Source organism: Aptenodytes forsteri, unplaced genomic scaffold, assembly GCF_000699145.1.
Source record: "Aptenodytes forsteri isolate BGI_AS27 unplaced genomic scaffold, ASM69914v1 Scaffold2, whole genome shotgun sequence".
Lineage (NCBI taxonomy): Eukaryota > Metazoa > Chordata > Aves > Sphenisciformes > Spheniscidae > Aptenodytes > Aptenodytes forsteri.
In genome coordinates, this window is record NW_008795695.1 from 19009165 (window position 1) to 19025922 (window position 16758).

The 16758-nt window shown below is 36.3% G+C and overlaps 1 protein-coding gene across 3 annotated transcripts in view; it reads left to right on the plus strand.

Moving 5' to 3' along the window:
* The window catches only part of DMD (dystrophin), a 1230427-nt gene that overhangs the window by 749822 nt on the left and 463847 nt on the right, over nt 1–16758 (plus strand). For all 3 annotated transcript variants that reach the window (XM_009283051.2, XM_009283049.2, XM_009283050.2), the window contains one exon: nt 9294–9469. In XM_009283051.2, the coding sequence (XP_009281326.1) occupies nt 9294–9469 (176 nt within the window). The remainder of the gene's footprint in view (nt 1–9293; nt 9470–16758) is intronic.

Below are 16758 nucleotides of genomic sequence, written 5' to 3' on the forward strand. Positions count from 1 at the left end.
TTGGCAGCTCTCCTGGTGGGATTGCTCCCTGGGGCTGCCTTTAGTGGGAGTGGGGGGTGGCAGCCGTCACTCCGGCCCTGCCCACGGCTTGTCAGCCGCCCTCGTGAGAGCTGCCGGCTCCCAGCGGGTCTCTGCGCTCCCCTGTGGGTTCCCTGGCTCAGGAAACCCCCCTGTACACCGCAGTCCGCCGCTCCGCTGCGGGACGTGCCTGCACCGGGGCTGATCGCCTCTGAAAGTGATCTCATAAACCAGATTGTCGCCGTGGTGAAATTCATACTAACAATCTTCCCAGGTGGTATCTGCCTCTCAAGAGCCAGTTATGAAGGAAAATTCAGTAAGTATTAGTAAGAAGAACTGGAGATGCATTTGGAGTTATAGTTGATAGCAGCACAGGCAACAGTGACAAGAACCTGGAATTACTGTAGCAAGCTGAAGCGTGAAGTTACGAGGCTATTAAAGTATAGTAGACTACTGCTTCTTGAAGGACGCCAGGCTAGACTTAAGAATTTGTATAGGTAAAATACAGGAATTTCAGCCTTTATGCCTTGTTTTCTGAAGAACAAATTTGTCATTGTTTCTAGAAGGAAGAGGCGCAGTCAAGGGATGAAGTCTGGAAGACATTAAAACTTTCAAACAAATCTGGGACTCTTTCTGATTAGAACCTTTAGTAGACTATGAGAACTTGTATATCTCCATTTAATTTGTTAAAATGTACAATTGTGGAGTTGCATTGTACCTACATTTCTTTGTGTACAATAGCAGTCATGGACAGTCAGCAATGCATCCTGGGCAACACTGGACCTTGTGTTTTTCTAATTAAATAGCATCAAAATATAGAAAAAATAAGTAACATGCAAAGCAGGGTGGAAAAGTAGTTTCCTAAGGCTCTCCAACCAAGCAGTTTGCTTACCAAATCAAGCAGAATTTTTATATTCTTCATAAACTATTTGTCGAATAAAGTGAGAATGAAATTTCCTTGTTATTTTACAGTATTTATTGTTTACTCAGAAAACAGGTCTGCAGCAATTTTCTTTACTTTGGTTTCTCATGTACAGTTGATGTACAAACACAGTACAACTGAGAGAACGTACCCAGTTCTGCTTTATAGGTAGAATCTGCCCAGAGCCTAGTATCAACTCGGTCAAGCGCTGCTCTTTTCACACAGTTGAAAATATTATTCAAGCCATAATAATTCCTATAGTTTATGCTAAGAAAACACTTTGCTTTAAATTATTGTCAACTCCTTAGTAAACATTGCTTTCAATTTTTTACTGTTTTTTCACCTCTTCCATCTCCATCAGCTGCCCTGAGATTCCATAATTTATAATAATAACAACACAAAAACATAATGCACACATAATAATGAAAATTGCATAGCTGCTTATAAAAAAACAGCTAGGAAACAACATATACTTTTTGTTGATTGTTTTAATCCTAACAAAGTGCCAGTAATTGTCTCCAGATTAAATCAATGTGATTTAACTGCCTGGAAAATTAATTTCTTCCTTATTTCTAATAGAATCTTGAACAGAGGTGTATACTCTTAATGGATAAATTCATTCTGGTAACCAAATGCTAGCAAATTGTATTGGGGATAGTTTTCCACCAAATGTTTTTACAGTTCTCTGATTTATATTGGTGCATCTGGATAGACACTCTTATGTCAACCTTATGCTTTTATGCAATTCAAGGCAGAAGAGAGATTTATTCAAATGACTGAAGAATAGCACATTAATGTCAAATTCAAGACTACAGATTTCTAAAAGTGCTGCATAGTACCTTACGTGCTTTTAGGATCTTGTGCTGGTTTTGGCTGGGATAGAGCTAATTTTCTTCATAGTAGCTAGTATGGGGCTGTGTGTTGGATTTGTGCTGAAAACAGTGTCGATAACACAGGGATGTTTTAGTTACTGCTGAGCAGTGCTTACACAGAGTCAAGGCCTCTTCTGCTTCTCACACCACCCCACCAGCCAGTAGGCTGGGGGTGCACAAGAAGTTGGGAGGGGGCACAGCTGGGACAGCTGACCCCAACTGACCAAAGGGATATTCCACACCATATGATGTCATGCTCAGCATATAAAGCTGTGGGAAAGAGGAGGAATGGGCGGACGTTCGGATTGATGGCATTTGTCTTCCCAAGTCACCGTTACGCGTGATGGAGCCCTGCTTTCCTGGAGATGGCTGAACACCTGCCTGCCCATGGGAAGTAGTGAATGAATTCCTTGTCTTGCTTTGCTTGCGTGCGCGGCTTTTGCTTTACCTATTAAACTGTCTTTATCTCAACCCACGAGTTTTCTCACTTTTACCCTTCCGATTCTCTCCCCCATCCCACCAGGGGGGAGCGAGCAAGCGGCTGTGTGGTGCACAGTTGCTGGCTGGGGTTAAACCACAACAGATCTGTAGCTTACCCTAAATTAAGGAAAGGCAACATGATATTTTTTTTCTTAAAACATTTTGTGCCAGCTAGTGCCTCTGACAGAAATTAGCTTGTTTGTGGTGGTACTTCATGTTGCTATAGGGCTTTTCCATAACAATAAATTATTGTTAAGCATGTTTGTCTACTACAACGAAAAGAGGAAAGTGCTGGTAAGATTGCTTATAGAATAGTTTCTGATTAACAGTAAAATGCAGTTTCGTTCAGTGACAAGTGGAAATGAGATTGCAGAAACACTTGCATGGTATATGTACAAGTTAACTAAGAAATAACAAATAAAGTCAAAGAAATTATGCCATTCTGGTATCCACTTAGGTAAGTAGGTAAGGACTCTGATGAGTGTTTAATTTACATAATACAGGAAAAGCAATCAAACAGGTTTATTTCAAATCATCATCCACTCAAGTCTTTTTCTTTTTTATTATTTTAATTAGTACCAGGAGTCTGTCTGAACCAATAATTTATTTTTTTGTCATATTGCCTGGTCAGTTTTCATGAGCATTGTGATAGGCATCAGGAAAAAAATGTGGCAACTAGGCATGTGATGGTGTAACGTATTTTGTTTGAAACTGGTTGGTAAACTGTTTAATCAATTATATAAGTTAATTCTCTTTGTCTACAAAAAGTTTAATCATCGTTTCTCAGGAAAAAATAACAGAAAGTATAAGAAACTCTTCATGATATTGATAATGGTAGATTAAACAAATGTGTAGTATTATTACCACAACATAGGTACTGAAATGTTCATAAGTGTCTATTGGAAGAAAAAAACCAACAACTGATGTTTCAAATAAAAAAAGTGCCATAACTTTTTATATTATTATTTTTATATAATATTATATATTAACATTATATTACAATATATAATGTATATTATATATTATGTAAATATTATATATTTATATATTATTATTTGTATAATATTATTATTACATATTGTTCATGCAGTAGATAAAATTGTTTGATGTAGGATTGGATTTGACAAAATAGCTTTTTGTCACTTTTATTTGTTCTTGGCAAAATAAGGTTACTGGCAGCTGTCTAAACCAGGAAGAAGGTGCAGTCAGGGCTTTAAAAAGAGAATCAAATGTCAGTGAGGAATGATTGTGGTGAGCATATTGTTCACATTCGTTTTGTTAGTTAGGTAAAATACTGTGATTCAATCAACTGGGATACATCACTGCATTTCAAATGCATGCATTACAAGGTGATTCACAAAGAATCAGTCTGCTCCACACAAAGTACAGGCACCTTTAGGTATCCAAAACTGTTATCTACTGGACCTTGATACATAAAAGTGTCTCTAAAGTCCATGTGCACAGTTGTGTAGAAATTTGTGCAGCGTAACTCTTAGACGGCATTAAACTGAGCATCATTGTGTGTCCTGTTAGCAAGCTGACTTCAGGGCACACACTGATCATCCATATTCAGGAGAAAGTTACTTTGGCTCCTTGAATGATGCAGTTTCATAAAATTAAATCTATTACGGAAAGAAGATTAAAAGAAGAAGAGCTGCATAACAGTACAAGCAAACTTAAATGGGCCAAAGTCCATAAGCACAAGGATGGCAACCCCCAGAAAACAAAACACTTTGTAACAAGTGACAAAAGAGTTTCTTATACTTTCTGTTATTTTTTCCTGAGAAACGATGATTAAACTTTTTGTAGACAAAGAGAATTAACTTATATAATTGATTAAACAGTTTACCAACCAGTTTCAAACACTTTTTCTTTGTAGTGATGTACAGCAAGCTTGTGAATAGGACTAGCCCTAGGATCTCTAGTAACGCAGTTTTTTATTGATCTTTGGTTGTCGTTAAGGGAAAGCAAGCCACAGGACTGACTGGGAGAGGGTGAAAAAGAAAAAAATAGAATTAGAAATAAAATGGCAACGAATAGTAAAACCACTGAATAATTCAACTGAAAATAATTAAAGGAAAAGCAGCATGGGAAGGAAATTTAAAAAAGAGGAGAGGGAAGACAGAAATGTATTTTAGTGTTAGATATTATTCTTCTCCCTCCCTTTTAGGGTATTCCCACCTCATAGTTGAGGTATGAACTGAAAGCCATTGCCAAGATGATACTAGGAATGCCTGTAGATTTAGGATTTCTCAGACCTTTAATTTTGTTAGGAAAGCAACATATGATGTAATTAGAAAGTATTTTCTAAAGAATAACGGTGTTACTAACAATTTTGTCAACTTTGTCACGAGCAGTTGTGATTTGTTTACTGCTATTCATTATAGTGCATAATTATCTCAAGGACAGCTGTACAAGTCACATAACTACTATTATTGATGCAGAAGCCTCTGAATGTTTGGAGGTACAACTGAAATAGTGTTCTACACACATTTGGGGCGGTTAGAAGTAATGCTGAAAGTGTCATGTTAAGAAATTCCTTTGGGAATGTCTCTTTCCACTTTTTCCTTTTTTTCCCATTTCCTTTTTTTTATGTTTGATTCAAAAAATATCATAAAGCAGCTGCTCTTGTGTTGTCACTAAGCAGTTGCTTCTAGGACCAGAAAGTACAAGTGAGAACAAAAATGAAAACCAATAGTGAACGAGGCCAGAGTTTTCAAGCTGAATGTGGGCAGAGTCCCCTGCTATGGCAGAAACAGCCCTATTGACTTTGGTGAGGATTTTCCCCTGTGTTTACGCCATATTTCTGTTTTGTTTCTATTCCACTTGGAAGTTTTCTGAAAGAGTGTGCATAATTTCTCATTTTAGGTAAATCTTAGAAAATAAAAAGAAATTAATTGAAGCAAAGAAGCATCGTATGAATGTCTTGGCAGTTTTAAGTTATTATACTAAATTAGTTGAGGTCATTATCAAAGTGTAAAATGATCTGTATGAGAGGTAGAAGTCCTTTTAATATAAGAAGTCCTGTTTTTGTAATTTTTAGTCTGAGAGAATATTTAAACCTTACTTTAATGATATGTCATTCCCTGCTTACTTATGCTTGGGAATCACGAAAAAGAAAAATTAAAGTGATGGGTATTTATATTATCATCTGCTTTTCTTAGTAGCTAAAAATGCAACATGTTGAAAACAGAAAGTACATAGAAGTATCTGCAATCCACTCAAAATTGTAATTAGCTCTGTGTGTATGAATATGATGAGGACTTGTCTTTTCTGAGTTGTTTTATTTTTAATATTATATAAACATCTCATTTTTAATTAAGTTTGTTTACTCACTCTCTTCATAAAGTGATTAGAAACTGTATAATTGCAAGTATAAGTATCTTGAATGGCCTTCTGAGTAAGGTGGGAACCCAAAGGGCAACGTGCCCTTTTGCTTTGCTATTTCTGTATGAAGGGGTGAAATGTCAAGTGAAACTACAAGAAGCAGATTCAATGTCAATATTCCTTCTGTAGCAGCATGAACTGTAAGGCCATGGGAGGCAACTTCTTGCAGGCTCCCAGCACCTTGCCCTCATGCAGGTGTGTGGCAAGGACAGAGGGGGAATAAATAGGGAACTATAGCTGTTGACAAGTTTTAGATACTGAATGTAAGTTGTGAAAAGCATCTTTGTGGCTCTTAGCTCTGGGATGAGTGTGTGAAAACATGACTTTCAGCAAAACAGTTAAAAACACTTTTGCCCACTTTATAAAAAAAATACTTTTTTAAAACCTAAATGTCTTCATGGGTTGCTGTGCTTTGTACAGTACCCAGTATCAAGAAAAATCTGCTTTTTCTTAGGCTGTGGAATCTAGACAAACTTCATCAGCACATGTGTTTCCATTTAATCATGTGAAAAGTGTCAAATTCATAGATGACTTGGGAAAAAAATAATCTCAAATTGGGTTCTTCATGGTGATCTGAAATCCAGATGCCCAGAAGCCTTCTCTCATGTTCTGGTGGTAGTTCACATTTCTTCCTATGCATCCTGTGCGGGGTTCCCATTTCGGCATTAGGGATCGTAAGTTCAAAGACCATCTCCACCACTGAGCTAGCTATTTTCTCTTTTTACTTTGTAAGTAAGGCCTGTTGCATAATATGCCACAGGATAAATCAGAAAATCCCTTGGTTAATTTCATGTCAGTTGAACTAAGTGTGGAAATCATGTAATAGTTGCCTTTTTTTTGGGGGGGTGTATGCTGGGGGAGGAAGAAAAACTAATTTAAGATGCTGTGAATGCAGGAAAAGGGCTCAGTTAGAGTATTTAAATGGGCTTTTAATTAGCATTTCACTTTATAATAGTATACTGACTGGTGATTATTTCTGTCATTTAGAAAAGCTGGTGCAGAGATAACCGCTAATTTCTACAAATTTTAGTTCTAAAAACTTTGGAGTTCAGGAAGTAGAATTTCCCTTCTTAGTTCTCCTTGCCTTGATCTCTTATTCCAAATGATCAGTCCTGCTGCATATAAGTAGAAGCTTTGTTCTGAGTTATTTCTTCTGTAAGTGGTATAGATCTTAAGTTCATACAAGTGCATGCAATAACACAATTGTTTCAGGCACCTCACTGGAAATAAGACACTTATTGTGATATATTTTTCCTCAGACTATACATCTTATTGTTATGATTTACCTGTGTAATGTTCCCTACTGCATAATGCAAAAGCTCTAGCGCTAAAATCAATGTGAAATACAGTGAATGTGTACAAAAACTAGATGTTCATTTTAAGCTGGGCATTACCGAAACTGAGGTGTGTACTGGAAAGACCAATGACTTTTCAGCCTCACAATAATAGAGAATATTTGCATTTAGGCAAACTACCTGACCGTTACTGCTATTTATTCCTAACAGTGAATCATGTACGTGAAAATAGCAGCCAAAGGGTGGACCAGGTATTAGTGTATTAATGTGCATCATAGAAAGACAAGAAAATCTGATACCTCAAAGTAAGATGCTTTTATGGGTCTTTTCTGGGTCTTAGAAGATCTTGCAGTTTCTGCTACAATGGTGTCTTAAAATCGTACACGTTCCACAGGCAAAGCTAAGTGTGCTGGGACACTTTGGGCCAGCAGGATGCTTGATGAGACGTGATGGGACTGTTGTAGCTTTCTAGGATCCAGCAGAAAAAGTTTTCTCATCCTATCAAAACATAATAAAACAGTATGCAGATTACTGCAACATTATGCTTATCACAGCTACTCTTTTATTCTGAAACTATGGGATGTGAAAACAGTTTGAAAAAAAAAAAACAGAATAACAGTTTTTACTGAGAGGTATGAAAGACAGGAATAATTTTGGGGGAGTTCTCTTCTATTACAACCTAAAAGAAACTTTAAGAAAAACAAACAAAGTATAATAAGAATAAGCTTAGTCTCGACAGCGCAAACCTCTGCCTCGGCTACAACTCCTGTCCAGGACTGTGGGTAAATGCCGCAGTGGCTAGCTGACATTGACCTCTGTGCCCCAGGTTGTACTGGTGTTGGTCTTCAAGCTATCTGTGTAAAATTTGTGCAAAAGCTGGGATAGGGCATGCAGCTGACTTTCTGCAGTTTAATGAATTAGTAGCTGGCAACTGAGGTGTGGTTGTGTTAAAACAAGTTGACTTCAAGTGTGGTTCAGTTTGTGAACTTTCAATCATAACCTCATGCCTGAAGATCTAATGGACAAGATATATTAAAAAAAAATGCATGAGTAGTAGTTATGTTCATCTTTTACATTCCTGGAAAGCTGTATCCTGCCAATTTTAACCAGTTCATGGTCAAATTTAATTTAATGTTAATATGCAGATTTACTAACTTGGTCTGTAATTTATGTTATGTGTTTAGAAAGAGAAAACAAGCATATAATGTTGTTCCAGAGTATGAGATGCGAAAATATTTGGTTTTTTTCCAGAAAAGGTAGATTCAGCATTTTACTTGAAAAATTTTGTAGGTAGATAGGATTCAGACACACTTCCTGAGATTGTGAAACCTATCATAAGTATGAATCTCAGTGTGAATTGTTGAAGTTATTTCAGTTTCTGCTTGTTTTAGCAGTAAAGTGTTGAAAATGATTTTACACTTCCCTGCTTGTACATTTTGAGGAATTCAAGGAAAAAAAATACTCATGCTCTACTGATGATTAAAAATATGAAAAGATTTATTTTCTTATTTATAAATATGAACTTTCTTAAACAGGCATACAGTGTTAAAATCTATGCTACAGTTTCAGAACTGTGTTGTTTTTAAACATGAGGTAAGGTAGCTACTGGTATGATAGTTTTTTTAATAATAAAAGGTGTAGAAAATGTATCCTAATGCATTTAGTAAAACTTGAAAGATGGTCCATCTTAGTTATCTTTTGGTAGCTTTTCATTTTGTAGTGTAAGTAGAAACAATGTAAGTAATACTTTTCTTTAGAAGTGTAGTTCCCCCCAACCCTGCCAAAAAAAAAAACAAACCACAAACAAACCCAAAAAACCATGAGGGAATGGATTATCAAGCTTCTCACAACTGGAGACAAACATTTTCTTTAAGGGAATCAGGAGAAGTACTTCAAACAGTCCTTGCTTTCTCGATATCGCTTATTTGTGTTGATAGCTAATAGGAACTCCAAACACTGTGCACTTTAAATTTTACAATGCTTTGTAGACTATTAAATAAACATGGTGTATACCTTTGGGGGTGTAGAAGTAAATTTATTCACAAGTTTTACTTACTAATTGATCTGCAGAATATTACTGTAATGATCTCTAGCAGACAAGAATACAGGAGGGGGAAAAAAGGCTGTAGAGATGCACTGAAAGGTACTTGTTACAAAAACATGAGATGTCTTTCTGTCTACTCGCCTTTGGATTTTTCATTTGGAATTCAGAGGAGAACAAAAACTTTCACCTCTTTCCATCTGGCCAGTACGTGATGAAGCACTGTGTTTCACGCTTGACATTTTTATGAATACATGTATGTGTTGGGTATTTTGCAGGAGCTTCAGGATGGCATTGGGCGACAGCAAACTGTTGTCAAAACATTGAATGTAACTGGTGAAGAGATTATTGAGCAGTCATCAACAGCGGATGCTAAGGCGCTGAAGGAACAACTGGAAAGTTTGAATACCCGGTGGCAGGAGATCTGCAGACAGCTGGTAGAGAAAAAAAAGAGGTAGGTTAAAAGAGAGCAAAAATATTGCGAAATTATTTTTAGTTATTTTAGATTTGCTTCCGACTTAAACATTCAAAGGAGCTCTCAACTTCTGGAATTTTCATATTCATAATGAATTATCAGTAATTAAATTTCACATCCACTATCATTTGTTTAATTCTTCTTTTCTACCTACTCCTGTCAGTGACCACCACTCCCTTCCATACTCCACATTTTTATAATTCCACTCCTAATGTTTAAAAAAAACAAACAAGCATACGTTATTGCTTGATTAAAAGTAGAACAGATTGGAGCTTCATTTACAGAATTTACAGTTGATTTATCATCTTTCTATTTGATAGTATGTCATTAAAATATATCTCTGTAGTACTAATAATACCTTAGCTAATTGATACAGTTAATCCTAATGTAATTCACTTCTCATCATTAATGCCGTTAACATCTGCATTTCATAGTGTGGATAAAAAGAATGGATTGGTTAATTTAATGTTATTTATAATCACTTTCAGATCAATTTGTTTTTCTCATGCAGTCACAGGAAGCTAAAGCTTGAGAGTTACAGATAATACAAAAATGGTTTGACTTCTTTAAAAAGAGAATTTCCAATTGGAAAAAAAAAAATATTTTTGTTGCTGTTTATACTAGGTTTTATAAAAGCATATGTTCTTAACTTAGATGTTAGGCCTAAATTGAGATGACATTCTGCTTTCAAGTATAGTCACTGGTAAAGCTTTCTTCATGCAAGTTTTTTAAAACCCAGAATATTCCTTATAGAAGTACGTTAATGAGTGCCAGAGATGTACTAGAAGAACTAGTAGTGTGCAACAGTTTTGTTACTTCTGATGTATCATATGACATTTTTTTGGTTTAGAGCCACAGGGGGCAAAAGCTGTGAAAATGTTGGCTGGAGTGGTAAGGGAGTGTCCTGAAAGGTTATTACTGAGTTTAATCACGATTAAAGCTTCACTTGGAACATGTTAAAATAAGGAGATGCAACAAGTAAGCTACAGCTGTCAGAAGCTACAGCGGTGCTTTAAATATTTCTTCCTGCTGCATTTCCAGGTGTTGATGGTAATGCTACTTGTTACCCAAGGGAGTCCTTGGCCTTTATTTATCACACTAAAAGCTGTTCTTTTGTACAATGGAAACCCATCTGTGTTTCCAAGCCTTAACTTGTTATGTAAGTGCTAACACTTACAAAACAATAACACATCATTTTAATAGCCCTGTAATCTGCTTCGGCAACACAGAAGAAAGAGATTGGTGGTTGAGCTTTGTCTGAGAATATGACATATGTTCCAGTTCTGGTAAGGATTGGTATTGTACTTTCCTTCATTTATCGATAGAAATGTGTATCTGAATGCTGTTTTGGCTCAAGGCGGTGTTAGCAGTATATGGAATTTCTTGGCACATTCTATATTTTAAGAAAGCCTAGGATCTCTTAAATGGGAATAATACAGTTATGTTCCCTAGATGAAGGTTCATAAATAAATACTTGCACACGCGTTCCTCTTTTTGGTCTGTTTGGTTTGTTGACCGGTTCGTTTTTTTTCCTCTGGAATGACAGCTTGTGTAATTTTGAGGACAATGATTGCAGGGACCTCAGTTAGTGAACTCTGCATGAATAAATGCATTGCTGTGGAAGGAATACAGATAGTGTTGTGTTAAACTGATAGAAATGCTTTAGATGTACTGTAGCAAGACCCGGGTGCGTCAGGACAGAGGAGTTTGCGCTTCTATTCATCGCCTGGTCTTCCTGGCTGTGTCAGAGCCACGGAATGCTTTTTGCTCCCAGATCTTGGAAACAGATCCTACCTGCAGTCTAGCTGCTGCCTCCCAGTACATGCTTTTTCTTCATCTTTTTACTCTCACAGACTAGATTTTTCAAAGGGAAAAGACCTAGTTGACAGGAATATGTGGTGTGTTCTAGCTAGGTCTCAATTATTGATGATCCTAGGCATGAAAAGACTGCAGGCTTATCTGCTGCACAGTCTTCGTATACTCTTGGTGTCATGGGATTTTCATGTCTTTTATGCTTAGGACAACTAATGAACAGCTAAAAGTTGCCAAACTTGGTTTGGGGTCCGGTCAGGTTCTCTCTTTTTAGGACTTGAAACCCATGTCAGCCAAAGTGCCTTAATTTTTCATTAAGAACAAAGCATGGGGCAAACAAGAACAGTTGAAGGAAGTGACCTCTACTTCCAGTCAAAAAGAGATAATATAGTCACAGCATTGTCCATTGCATTTTAAACGCAACATTTTAAAATGTTTAAACATTTAAACATTTTAAAACCGTAATGGAAGAAAGTGATGCTGAAGGGAGAGCAGACTAGGTAGAATACATTTTCATTTAATAATTTCAAAGAAAAATAAAATAGATATTAACATTATCAATCTACTACAAATCAGAAAAGAAAACTGATTCTAAATTTTTAATAGGTTTTATGTTTTATTCTTTGTAGTCAATACATTGTGCTCTGCTTTGAAAGCTGATTCTCGGTAGCTCAAACAGAGGAGCAGTGATCAATTGAAATTTTATTTTCTATTACATTTTTTGGCTCAGCAGATCTCAAGATAAAGGAAGTGGGAAGAAATTAGCAATTGAATAGATTCCAGAAATGAAATCTGACAGTGATTTCAAATTCAAGTGTAATGTTGCTAAGCATTATTTAAATGGCAAGGAAATTTTATATACTGTAAAGTCTGTTTTGCTATTGCTTACCAAGATGGAAGAAATTGATTTTGATAACCCTGCACAGTTTACAGATGGGGCATAGACACTACATTTTGGGCATATTTCTCAAGCCAAATTCAAACATATTCATCAGTTGGGGGGGGGGGGGAGAAGATTACAGAAGTAACAGAAACTAACATAGATATTTTTGTAAGATGCATGAATGTGAGAATTTAGTTGGAGGCAGGAGGTGTATGGTGATATTTTCAAGGATGCCCATGACATTAAGCTCTCCCAGGTAGTCAAATGCTGAGCTGATAGTGGGAAACTCCAAAACTGAGCGCGTGGGCAACAAGTGGCAGATGATCTTCATCACAGACAAATGTGAGGTAATGAATATTTCAGAGAAACAGTCTATACCACGCTTACATGATGCTGAGCTTGCAAATGGTAGTTACAACTCAAGAAAGTGATCCTGGCATTATCACTGCCAGAGTTTGCATGCTCAGTATGGAGAGGCAGCCAAAAAAGCCATAACATTTTAGGCAGCATCAGTAAGGGTATTGAGAACAAAACAGAAAGTGTTGTTTTGCTGCCATCAAACAGTGTGGCATGCTCACGTTGAGTACTGTGTGCAGATCTGCTCTCTGCGTGTTAAAGGGTATGATGGACTTACAGAAAGTATAGATGGAGGAAGGCAACTAAAATGAGCCAGGGTTTGGAGTGGCTGCATTGTGAGGAGAGACTAAGAAGCTTCAGACCTTCAGTCTGGAGAGAAGTCTCAGGAGGGATATGACTGAGGTTTACAAAATTGAAGTGGTGGGTAAACTGAATGTGGAACAACATGTTATTCACCTAATTCTTCAATAGCAGAAGTAAAGGGTACTTGTTGAAACTGTAAGAGGTTGTAAAATCAATTTAAAAATTACTTTTTTACATTATGTTTTCTGAATGTCTGAGGTTTGCTGACCACAGAAGGTTGTGGAGGAAAATATTATGACTCAGCCCTATAAAATCCTTAGTCTAATCACAGTGGATTCTGTGGGAGTATGAGGTGAAGGGACTAAAGAAAGTGGCCAGTCTTCTGTGCTCCCCTCAATTACCATCTCCTGTTAGCAATGTTGGTGGCAATCTGTTGGGCTAGCTTTTCTGACACACTCCAGCATTTTTCATGTTCTGATGCACTGATTATATTTCGGGGTGGGGTGGGGGGAATCTGCAGAATTACTTTGTCAGTTTTCCTGAGGATGCACTGTTAAATGGTCTACTATTTATTCTGTTTGAGAACATAATATTATCACTGCATTGATAAAGAACACTGTAAATTCAAAATATTTCCTGTAACCATCATGAACCCTGTGGTTGGTTGACTTGAAAAGAGAAGATTGATACATGATATAATTCTAAGAGTTTCAACATGTTAATCCAGTTTTCAAAATTTGGAATAAATATTAAACTACCTATATAATAAGAACTGTAAAACAGATCAAAACCATGAAATTCTATAAATAACTGAAACTGATCGTAGGTTCACTAGACAATAATATTAATCATAGTGGTAGTCTGGCAGATTTAAGGAATGAGAATTGTTTGGACCATAGAACAACAACTTAATTAAGAACAGACAAGAAAACAAACCAAATCTCAAAACAGTTTGAGGAACCTGTACTGCTCTTCAGTAAAAAGAAGCTGTTTTTTTTAAGTTTTAAAAGGTCAAATGCTGATCCCAGGCAAAGCTCAGACTTAAAATCGGCTTTGAATCTCCTTTCTTTGGTACTGAAGATCAAGAGGTTATGCTTGAGTTAACGTTTGTGTAGGATGTTATCTTTCATTTGCCTTTATCAAAGAGTTTCAAAGCTGTAGAAATTTGAATTCAGTGTTTAATGTTTCTGTAACTTGCAGTTTTAATCCATCCAGCTAAGAATTAGGTGAGAATGTAATTTTAGCATATCTAGTCATTTTATCTTACTGCAAACTTTGGAATAGACCAGGCAGTTGAATAAAGTGAAACTTGATTGAATGTCTGATACACTGATAGTTAGCAAATTGGGAATTTAATTGAGTTTTTGTTAGCATTTTGCTGCAAGCGGCATGTTTTGGAGAAGTTTGAGTTTGTACTCTGGAACAGTGTTAAACTGAAAGGGAGACTTTGGAGACTAGGGGAAGTTGCCATGGCCCCTTGAATAGATGCTACTAACCCCAGACAAAAGAGGGAGAAAAACCTGTCTGTTTCTTCTTCTTCATACTCCAGCAATCACTGTGAATACAAAATCTTCTAAACTGAACCATCAGAAGACCTCTCTGCCTTTTTGTCCCCTGAGATGCATCAAGCCATATTATGCCATGCATGTCTGTGCTGAGTCATGCCACGGGGACACTCGAGTTTCGGATGACTTAAGGAGGCAGTGGCTTGCCATCAGGGCACTTGTGTGCCCTGAAGTGCCTGGGTGGTGGCAAGCCCTAGGGCTGCGGTTGCAGCGTGGTGCTGCACCTTCACTCCCGCTGCAGGAACGCATGGGCCAGGCAGAGCTAGTCAAGAGAATATATATCAGCAGGAGAAGCAACATCTCACATAGGAGCTTGACAAGGTGAAGGCTCGTAAATGAGGTTGTCAACAGACTTGTAACAGTGGTGCTGGCTGGTCTTTGTATTTTCCATCTTTGTTAAAAATTTCTCGTGTAATTTTTGAAAACAGATGCCCAGGAATTAGATTCCTTCGCTGTTTCAGAAATAATCAGTTTGGGGTTTTTTATTCATCACAATCTGACATTTGTTAAAATTGGGTTCTGTTGAATGGCAGAGAATTTTTCATTATTTTAGCTGCAAATACATTTGCACTTTTAATGAGCTTGAACCTGCAGACTGTCTGTTCGGATCTCTGCTCAAGCGAGTTTGAAGTAATTATGGAAAGAATGACAGAACAAAGGCTGTTTACCAGAATACTTTTAAATACTTTTCTGAATAGAAAAACATCAGCTTTCTAGTAAATTATTTCTAAGTAAAAAATAATTGTTATAAAGTAAATATACTTTTTAATATTTTTCATACCTTACCTTCATTAAAGTATTCTTTTTTTTGCCATAACACACTAGCTACCAGTGATTTGTTTCCTTCACCTGAACACTCAGTATATTGAAGGCTGTGATTAGCTTCTCATTGCGATTTAAAAGCTGGCTTAGGATGAAGAGATTTCATGACAGTTAAGTCAATAAATATATTTTTTATTTCCAACAAAAAATTAGCTCAATAAAGATATTTTTTATTTCCAACAAAAAATTAGCTATATATTGTATTTTCTGAATTTCCTTTTTTTGACTGTTGAGAGTTCTTACAGTAAATCACTAGAAAAGAATCACTCTGGTATAAATTTGCATTGTGTTTACAAGTAGTGTAGCTAAACTTCTTACCGTTTAGTATTTAGATCTGACTTTTCTAAAGTTTCTGTGATATTTTTCATTTCAATTATTTTATTTACAGTTCCTTACCCAAATGAAGCATATTTGCACATTCTTTAGAGAAAGAAAGAAAGGAAATTCATTCTCTCTTAGTAAATATTTTGTCTAAATTGTCAAGGTACTATTTTGGTGGCTTCTTAAATTCTCAGTAACAGGTACTAAATGCACTAATTCCTAAACTTAGAAATACCATAAATATAAAATCAACAGCTGAATGTTAAAAAAATAAAAAGGCACCAAAACATTATTGGAAGTGCAAGTGGGAATATGAGTCACAAGTGCAGATCTGTCCTACTCCTGCGATTGCATATTTTCTATCTCTAGCTGACACCTCCTAAATAAGTCCAACATCACTTGTGTGCAGTTACAAACTGTAAACATCTGATGTGTTTCACAAACTATTTACGGGTTGCTATGGTATTGGTATCACATTGTTGACTATGGAGAAAATACATGAGCTACAATATGCATTTCATATGGTTTCTAGAAACTGTAAATGAAAATATAAGCTTACTTGAAATGGGCCATGAATGTTTATGTAATAGTTAACCATTATAAATTTATAAGGATTAATGATAGTAAAAAAAATAATCTATCCAGGGTATTTTGTGGACTACCATAAGAATTTGTTATTGATTCAGTTTAATACTGTTAGGAAAACTAATCCCTAATCTATGAAATACCATATATACAAAATGCTATTAAGAAAAATATTTTTAATTAATTTAATTTACTACTTAATATTAAATACTGAATATTAGTACGTTCACTTCCAGAAGTATAATGTGTATAAAATTCATATAAACAGAAGTGCAGTCAGAATAGTTGACCAAGGGGCCTTATGAATTTAGAAATACAAACAGAAAGCTGCCATGTTTTAATATGGAAAACACAAAGTAATGTGCCTGAGAACAGGGAGTCACATGAAGACCAAAAGTTACATATAAAATTCTGTACTTCTCTGCTATAGTTTGAGAATTTTCCAAGCAAGATGGGTTATGTTTCAGGGTTAATAAAATAAACCATTTGCTGACAGAGAAGCCGTTTAAAAGCTCTTTGGGAACTTAGGCTGGTTTAAAAGGATAGGTAGGGCAGTAGCATGTAACAGCATGCAGACCTGTGCTGGAGATGGATCGGCTTTGTTCCACAGGGCCCGCTGG